Source organism: Hemitrygon akajei, chromosome 12 (assembly GCF_048418815.1).
Source record: "Hemitrygon akajei chromosome 12, sHemAka1.3, whole genome shotgun sequence".
Classification (NCBI taxonomy): Eukaryota; Metazoa; Chordata; class Chondrichthyes; order Myliobatiformes; family Dasyatidae; genus Hemitrygon; species Hemitrygon akajei.
Genome location: NC_133135.1, coordinates 18,270,545 through 18,280,117, shown reverse-complemented (window position 1 = coordinate 18,280,117; position 9,573 = coordinate 18,270,545). Strand labels below are relative to the sequence as shown.

At 38.7% G+C, this 9,573-nt stretch overlaps 1 protein-coding gene across 5 annotated transcripts in view; it reads right to left on the bottom strand.

Annotated features, from left to right (window-relative positions):
- Positions 1-3,715: 3,715 nt before the first annotated feature.
- Positions 3,716-9,573, bottom strand: part of LOC140736753 (DBIRD complex subunit ZNF326-like) — a 33,847-nt gene continuing 27,989 nt past the window's right edge. For all 5 annotated transcript variants that reach the window (XM_073062647.1, XM_073062646.1, XM_073062649.1 and 2 more), the window contains 5 exons: positions 9,200-9,347; positions 7,562-7,664; positions 6,202-6,332; positions 5,587-5,682; positions 3,716-4,595 (listed from right to left, as the gene is read on the bottom strand). In XM_073062647.1, coding sequence (XP_072918748.1) covers positions 4,380-4,595; positions 5,587-5,682; positions 6,202-6,332; positions 7,562-7,664; positions 9,200-9,347 — 694 coding nt within the window. In that variant the 3' untranslated portion in view covers positions 3,716-4,379. The remainder of the gene's footprint in view (positions 4,596-5,586; positions 5,683-6,201; positions 6,333-7,561; positions 7,665-9,199; positions 9,348-9,573) is intronic.

Sequence of the window (9,573 nt, the reverse complement as noted above, 5' to 3'; positions counted from 1 at the left end):
CCTTTTTTACACTTTGTATATCTGAAGAAACTTTCGGTATCTTCTTTAATATTATTGGCTAGCTTACCTTCATATCTCATCCTTTCCTTCTTAATGACCTTTTTAGTTGCCTTTTTATTTTAAAAACTTCCCAATCCTCTAACTTTCCACTAATTTTTGCTATTATTTGCCCTCTTTGGCTTTTATGTTGGCTTTGACTTTTCTTGCCAGTGAAGAAAAGGCTGCATCTTATGAATTGCTCCCAGAAATTCTAGCCATTGTTGCTCTAGCATCATCCCTGCGAGTGTTCCTTTCCAATTAATTTTGGCCAGTTCCTCTCTTATGCCTCTGCAGTTCCCTTTACTCCACTGTAATAGTAATACATTTGACTTTAGCTTCTCCTTCTCAAATTGTAGAATGAATTCTCTCATATTATGATCACTTGTCTCCTAAAGGTTTCCTTACCTTAAGCTCTCTGATTCATGGCACGGCACCCAATCCAGAAAAACTGACCCCCTAGTGGGCTTAAGCACCGGCTGCTCTAGAAAGCCATCTTATAGGCACTCTGGAAATTCCCCCTCTTGGGATCCAACACCAACCTAATTTTCCCAGTTGTATTGAAATCCCCTATGACTATCATATCATCGCCCTTTTGAATGCATTTTCTATCTCCTGTTGTAATTTGTAGGCCACATCTTAACTACGGTTTGGGCGTCTGTATATAACTCCCATCAAGGTCTTTTTACCCTTGCAGGTCTTTAGCTCTACTCACGACTCAACACTGCTGATCCTGTGTCACCACTTTCTAACCATGCCACCCCTAGGCCTACCTACCTACCTGTCCTTTCAATACAATGTGCATGCTTGGACATTCAGCTCCCAGCTATGATCTTTTCAGCCATGATTCAGTGATGCCCACAATGCCAATCTGTAACAGTGCTACAAATTCATCTACCTTATTCTGTGCATTCAAACTTAACACCTTCAGTCCTGTGTTCACCCTTTTCAATTTTGTCCGCCTTTTACGTTGCAACTCATCCCGTTGAGTGCAATTTTGTCGTAGCAGCCCATCCTTGCTAGCAATTCACTACACCATGCCTGTTTGTAATTAACTACCTCATCTTCAGTACCAGCTCTCCAGTTCCCATGCCGCTGCAAAATTAGTTTGAACAGTCCCAGACAGCTCTAGCAAGCCTGCCTGCAAGGATACTGGTCCCACTCAGGCTGAGGCGTAACCAGTCCCATTTCTCGTATTCAGACACTGGAACAGTAATTGCTGAGTACTTTAAGAAGTTTTCAGAGACTGAGATTATCTGCAAATTTGACTATCACACTGATACTTAAGAAAAAAATTAATTTCTTGTGGTGACGAACATGGTATGACTGTACCACAAAGCAATAAGGGGAACAAATTTCAGAAGTCAGAGGTGCAAAGGGACTTGGGAGTCCATCTGAAGGATTCCCTGAAGGTTAACTTGCTTTTTGAGTTGGTGGTAAAGAAGGTAATGGTAGTGCTGTGGTTAGCACAATGCTTTACAGTACTAGTGACCCAGGTTCAATTCCCAATGCTGCCTGTAAGAAGTTTGTTATGTTCTCCGTGACTGCATGGGTTTCCTCTGGGTGTGTCCCACAATCCAAAGACGTAGGTTAATTGGTCATTGTAAATTGTCCCATGATTAGGCTAAGATTAAATTGGGGGATTATAAGGCAGCACAGCTCAAAGGGGCTATTCTGCACTGTTACCTCACTCAATAAATACAATTCAGCATTAATTTTGAGGGGACTAGAATATAAAAGAAAGAATGCAATACTGAGGCTTAATAAGGCATTGGTCAGACTGCACTCAGTACTGTTAACAGGTTTGGGGCCTCTTATCTGGGAAGAGATATGCTGACAGTGGGGTGGGTCCAGAGGAGACTCATGGGGTTGAGCAGCATTGGATGGCTCCAGGCCTGAACTCACAGGAGTTTAGAAGGATGAGAGTGAATCTCATTGAAGCCTGAATATTGAAAGGCCTGGAGTAGATATGGAGATTATTTCCTATAGTGGGGGAGTCCGTAACTAGAGGAAAAGCCTCAGAAAGCAAATATGTCTCTTTAGAAGAAAGATGAATAAGAATTCCTTTACCCAGAAGGGAGTGAATCTGTGGAATTCATTGCTACATAACGCTGTGAAGGCCACAAGGTCGGTAGATTGATTAGGGTGTGAAAGGTTATGCTGAGAATGCTGGAGAACGGAGTTGAGAGGGATAATATATCAGCCATTATCAAATTACAATGTTGATGGGCCAAATGGCCTAATTCTGCTCCTATGTCTTATGATTAGAGGATAAAAATGGATAAATGACGTGTTATATTAAGTGTTAAGGTTACAGGTAGAAAGGAGATGGGGGGAGAAGTAAATCAGCCATGATCAAATGGCAAAGCAGACTTTATAGGTCAAATTGCTTAATTCTCTTCCTGTTTTATAAGAATTCAGGATTGAATTCAGTTTTATCAACATATAGCATAATCATGAACCAATTTTTAAAAAGGCACTGTTCAACATTCATTAATGATTCCCTTTTGTTGTAAAAATTGTTCCAAGGGTTTAGGATCATGCCCACCTGCTTATCAGCTCACTCCATAAGTTCTTATCCACTTAGATATAATCCACAATATGCTAAAAACCTTGGTCTAACTGATCCCTAAATTTTCAACACTGAAAGAAATAAACTCACCATTCCTATGATTATGCATGCACCCAAATTAACCATGTATTTAGGGCAAATTTTCAGCAGTGCTAAGAAAAAATCTGGAAGCTAATTTTGGTTTAAATAACTTGTATGAGAACCCAAGGGTATGATCAGTCAGTTTGCAGTGGTTACAAAAATTGGTAGTGTCCTAATGAAGGTTTCAAGATAAGTGGAGTGGGGGCAGCTGGAATTTAAAGCTGCACATGTAAGGTGATTCCCTTTGGGAGTTGTGACACATAATCAATGGCAGAAGCCTTAAGAGCATTGACATACAAGGAGACCTTGGGGTGCAAGTCCATTTTTGATAGCAGCAACACAGTTGGACACAGTAACAAAAACAAAAATAGATGGTATGCTTGGACTGAGATACTCAGTACAAGGCTGGGTGCACTGTGCTACTGTTGTACAAAGTATGTTTAGACCACATTTGGGGTATTGTGTACAGTGCTAGTCACACACTGCAAGAAAGACGTGATAGCAAGAGAGAGTGCAGATATTCACCATATCTGCCTGTTGTAAGGAGAAGTTGAGTAGGCCAAGATTATCATCACTGAAATACAGGCGGTTGAGGAGTGGCCTTGCAGATTTACAAACCTGAGGGACATGGGGCAGAGATTTTTCCTTGTTAGAAAAGACTAGAACTACAGGAAACAGGCTTAAAGGTGAAGAGAGAAATTTTAACAGATGTGAGAGGCAAGTTCTACCCTACAACCCAACCCCCAGAAGTTGGGGAACATTTGGAATGAACTATCAGAGAGGGTTGTACAGGACATACATTTAAAGAATGGCAATTAGACAGGTACTTGAATAGGAAAGGAGCAGGGACACAGGAAAATGGGATTAGTGCAGAAGGTGAGCATAGTTGAGGTGAGACCAGAAGGGCCTGTTTAGTTGCTGTACATTTCTATGATGCTAACCCAGTGCAGCATCCTTTCCTTTGTATTCCACCATTCAACTCATGTCTCTATTCAATTGTTCAGCCTGGAAAGTCATGAATTAACATTTACACTTTCTTCCAGTTTTAATTAGTGCTAACTTGTTTACAAACCAACAGATTACATATCTGCATGTATTACTCTAAATTTTCAGCATTTGCGGAATCTCGTATTTAAGATTATGTATCTAAAATTTTTTATTCCCATTAATAGCATACAACAGGCTTCACATCAGTGAAAAGATGATTAAGCCAAGCTTTCACTTTACAATGTGGGAAAACAAGCAAAACCTTCTTAATGTGAATCAGTAGCTAAGCAACAAATGTATTCTAAATGATTACAATAAGAGATTTTAAGAAAAAAATTGCATTGCCTCCTTACCTTTCTAAACTATGCAACAATAAGCCTGGTTTCTAACAAGTTTCTAAACACTTGATGCACCAAAATGCAGAAATTCTTTAAAAGACACATTGTTCCATGTTTGAGAACTCAAACCTATTCGAACATCTTTTCAATTACATTTTAAGTATTTCCTCCAATAATACATGGTTCTTTATGGAAAACTAATCACTAATCTGTTAACAAAAACAAAACATTAATAGACTTCAGAGAAAGCATTGTGATTACAAATTAGCCAAGGCATATCAAACCGTCAAAACAACGCTTGTGAGGATAGTGGGGAAGCATCTTTCTCATTACTGCTGCACTTTCATAGAACCAGAATGAAGTTGCTACTGGTCAGCAGGCTCCCCCATCTCCTCTTCATTTCCCTCTTTCACTGGTGCCTGGTCATTTGGTTCGTCTGCCTGGAATTCTTCCTCCTCTTGTTTCTCTTCCTCTTTCTCCTCCTTCGGCTGCTGCTGTTCAAGCTCTTGCTGCTGCTCCTGTTGCTGTTCCTGCTGTTGTTGCTGCAGCTGCTCTTGCGGATTTTCAAAAGGATTCTCACCCTATACACAAAGTTTAAAAAAGCCACAATATGACAAAGTCATAGGCTCCTACATATGCTAAAGACAGATTGGGCTGGACTAAGCCAAACATGCTGTTCTCCTGTAAGTGAATTTCCAACCTAAGCAAGCTTAATCCAATAGCCATATGATCCAGTCACTATTGGTGATGAATATAACCTTAACCAGAAAAGATATGGTATCCCCGCCGTCGCAAGTGAAGTTTCCCAATGGCCTTCAATGTGGACAGACACTGATTCAGCAGCTAATGGGAGTACACCAGGTAATTCTTAATCTTTCTTATCCAATTTTACAGATTGTTCTGGGGTTTCTGATCAAAACAAGGACTCTGTGGGGCATTTAATACCACTGTCAGTGGAATAGAACATTGCCAGGAAAGCTGCTGAAGGGGTCTGGGCTGAAGCATAAATTAACCCAAGCTAGTATCTGATTAGCCTATGAAACAACTCCCAATTTTAGCACAAGTCCTTGCTAAGGACTTTGAAGGATAGTTAGTCGAAAGAGATGCATAGAGCTATTTAAGCAAGTAGATGAATGAGCAGGGGATAGAGGGATGTAGACAGGTGGCATTAGCTACACTGTCATTTTGGTCTGCATAAACATGGTGTGCTTAAACCAATTACTCAGTAGCCATAAAATAGATTGTAATATTTGCAGAAAATGTGAAATTCACCAGCACATTCACTTCTGCAAGCCTTAACATTAAATGAGGTTAGGTGGTGAGGAAATATTTGTCTGACTAGCAAATATACAACCACCTTTTAATCATTACTAGGCCAAAATCCTAAAACTGACTTTGCATCATTATTGGGAACAATGAACCCCTGAATGTGGCTTGATAGTCAAGGGAACAGAGGTACCAACAATCTTCTGCGGTTACATGAATAGAAAATAAAAGACAATAGCAGTATCACCCACCATATTACAAAAAAAAAATTTAAGAGGTCCTACTTGTTATTACAGCAAAACTTACCTTAAGGAAGAGCTCAAATTTAGCCTTTACAGTTGGGTTGTTCAGCATGCTACTGGCTGTGAGGAGACTCTCCCTTCTAACTTGGTCATGATAATTCTGAAATAAAGGAAAATCAGCACTGAAAAAGTGACACAGGTTAAAAAAACTCTACCTGCACTTGAAACTTAAATGGTTATTGAGCAAAATTCTTAGAAGCACAGGCCATAATAAACTTAAGATTTAGCTTTAAATTACTCTAGTCTGGGCTATATACTAACATGCAAATAAAGCTTTATCCTTCAGACTAGTTTCTGCTCAACTGCTGTGGATTCCTGACCAAATAAAAGTAATTATTTTTAAAACATTTACAAACTTTCCCATCATCTTACCCTACCCATCTCTACATGTCCATTAAAGTGCTTTGTTTCTCCAAGCAAAATTAAGACTTCATTTCATTCCCCCCACTATTTAAAACTAGTATATGATTTGCCACACAACGAACATTTACAAATCAACCAATTTGCCTTTTTGATTATGAAAATTTTAAATAAGACTGAAAATATTTTAGGGATTTATTTTTATAGCCCTTAATTATGGGACCAAATACAATTAATTTTATCAAGGGGAAATGTATACCTTCTTGCTATTGATATGTTCATTAGACTTCAAATGCTGCTGTACAGAGTGAAAGAGGAAAGGAATATAGGTGTTGCAGACAGCACACTGAACAGTTTCAACCTTTTTCATTTGATCATCTGAAGAAACACCTTAAAAACAAAGCAGAATCATTTTTTAATAAAGCAGTAAGTACTAAGTAATACAACTAGAATACTTGAATTTCAAATAGATTTGGAAATTGTAAGGCCGTTGAAGTACTGGAATCTGTCCTATAAAAGTACTCTGACCATGCTATGGACTGGAATATGAATATGGAATTCCAGCAGCTACGAGTGAATAGAGATGCATGTCAAAGCCAGGATGGTGTGCGCTTTGAACTTTTAGGATGAGCTGTCAAGAGTAGCTTAGGTGAGTAACTGTGATATGGTCCTTAATGCATCGAGTATCGTGAACATGCACATGGAAGGAAATTCAGAGCATTTTGCATTCAACTTCGGTTTTTTTTTTATACACCAGGGAAGGTGACCCACAAAGGGAAATTGTGGAGAACAACATTATTTTAACTGAGTCTTTATTAACTATAAAAAGAAACTAAACATTTAAAATATATCTGATTACTTGTACATATTAGAATAATACCAGACATCTAAAAGTAGTCCAAAGACACTTTGACAGCATTGAGCTCTGGATGGTAGCAAACATTTCCAACTAACATGGCTCCATGAAAATGATTATTTTAAGGTTGTGCCAGTTTGGCTCAGAAGGACCATAGGAGACAACAAACTCTGATAACTGTGTTTTAACATGGAGTTCAGTATTAAGGAAATTTCCATGACATGTTCTCTCTGCAGCCATTTTTTTTATTCAGAATCAATGGAAGGTTATGTCCAAAGCTGTTCTGCAGTTACTCAGTCACTTGCGTTGCAGGAGTGCACATTCAAGTGCACGGGGCCTGGTATGACCGTACACAGTGCTGAGATCATGCCACAGTATTGGAGATCCCATTCACATTACAAGGACTGATGCCAAACATAAAAAACTTATTCATTGACAATGTTGACCAAGTAATATACACTCCCATTTCCTTCTATCAGCAACTTTGCTGGTCTATAGCCTCTGCTTAGATTGGCGCCAAATGCCTCCATGTCCCATATCCTAGCAACCTTACCACCCAGACACTTAACAGATTAGCAAGAACATGGAGATAATGGTCTGGATCTACACTGACCAAACCACCACAATGGCAGTATTTTCATTAGAACTCAACAGGCAAATCAACTTGCATTAGAATTGCTTGGGGTTAATCATTACAGCTCATCACTAGGATTTTAAAGCTTTGCTCTTGAGCTTGATTACAAAGATCCAATATGTAGCTTACCCATCAAAACATCCTTGGAAAGCTTCTGTGCCGGCTCCTTTTGTTCCTGCTGTTGCAGTTGTTTACGAGCTGCAATTTTCTTATTCTTGTTCACCATAGATGCCTAATACAAATATTGTTTTAAAAGTTAGATGTTTAGTTAAAAGGTCATGATAACAAATTTGAAGTTAGCAATGGGAAAGATTAATAGTCACTAGACCCAATCCTCTGGCTTCCCACTCATTTTTACTGTATTACGTGCCCTGTCTTTCACACAAGTATAACCACATTCAGATTAAATGGTAACGCAGCCTCTGGAAAATAAAAACTATGGACTTCAATACCATAGGCAGTGTACACCTCAGTCAATACTAAGTGCTGCACTCCAAGACGCCCTTCTGGCAGTAAATCTAGATCACATTACATTAATCCTGTAAATCTCAACGAACCAATCAAAGAATAAGCTGCTGGTACGTTGGTCAAAATTCTATCCAGTCACACCATTAAAACATCCAAGTGGTTTAAACATTTTGGTAGAATTATGTACATACAAGAAGAATCAGAGGGTGTTTTACAAATCATTCCAATTCTACAATTACATTACTGACATAATTTTCAAGGCTCAATGGACAGGGTCAATTTACACAGTAAACTACAGCTTTTAACGCTGAAGGAACTAATGCCACAGGCTGGACTTCTTCCACACAGATGACCATAAAGAGCTCCAAAGTAAAAATATCTGTAATTACACTGCTTAGTATTCAAGCAGTACTCTAGCCCTTCACAACAGAGTAAAAGCACTGAACAAGACTTTCAGTAACATTTATAACCAAAGAAGAATTTTATTGGAAGACTATCTTAGATGAATAATGAATATCAAGAAACATTAATTCACTGGGTTATGTGAAACAGAACAGAATACAAAAACTCTAACTTAGCCAAATCCCAGGAAGTAATTAAAAAGGCCCTTCAAGCCACTCTGCCCAGCAACCTGCGATTTAACCCTAGCCTAATCATAGTGGGACGATTTGCAGTGGCCAATTAATCTACCAACCAGTACACCTTTGGACTGTGGGAGGAAACTGGAACACCTGGAGAAAACCCACGCAGTCACAGGGAGAACATACAAACACCTTACAGACAGCAGCAGTCTCGTGGTAGGGGTCAGCTACGAGAATTGTACTACTTAGACCCAAGCCAGAAGTTATGGTTTTAGAGGGTTAGGCACAATGACCACTTCAAATAAGAGCATGATCCAACTCTAATCTCTCAGAGATGAAGGAATGTAACAAATCACCATTCAAAACAGGGAGAGCCAACAAACAAAAAGAATAACTTAATTATTTCACTGTTACTGTCAAAACATGACTTCAGTGACACTGGAATGTGCTGAAATGTACTACACAAATATACGCCCTAAACTTTTCATGACAGTACATCTGTGCATGCTTAATGGTCCTAATCAATAATCATCTTTCATTCCACACAACAAGGTGTTGAACTAAGTTCCAGTGTGATAGGAGAATCATAGCTAATACACAAGCCACAAAGTTGAACATAAAATTTGTGCTGAAACAAACTTAATGGCACCAAAACTGAATTTTATAAATACTAGCTTTTATCTTCAATTCTAAATGCTTTTAAAGAGGAATAACCTACATGAAGAAAATCTGCAGCTCCTTTGTCAAACTGAATGTTCTTTGCAATGAAATCCAGAGTTTCTTTATGGTATGGAGTTTCCAGGTGAGCCTCAATCTCTTGCTCCTCCGTAGTTCGAAACTTACAAAGGGAGCATGTAAATGCATTCCTAAAAAAAAAAGAAATTCTTTTCAGTTGCACAACTTGGACAAAAATTTCCAAATCCTATAAATGATTGGTTGTAGATCAATTTGACGGAAGAGGAAGTTTGTGCTCAGTAGAATCAGTAGATTCTAATGCTTTTCTGGCTACATCCAGCCAAAATCTAGCTCGAGTTCACTATATTTTAGAAAATCTCAATGTCATGTACTCAAACACAGTTCATTAAAAAATGC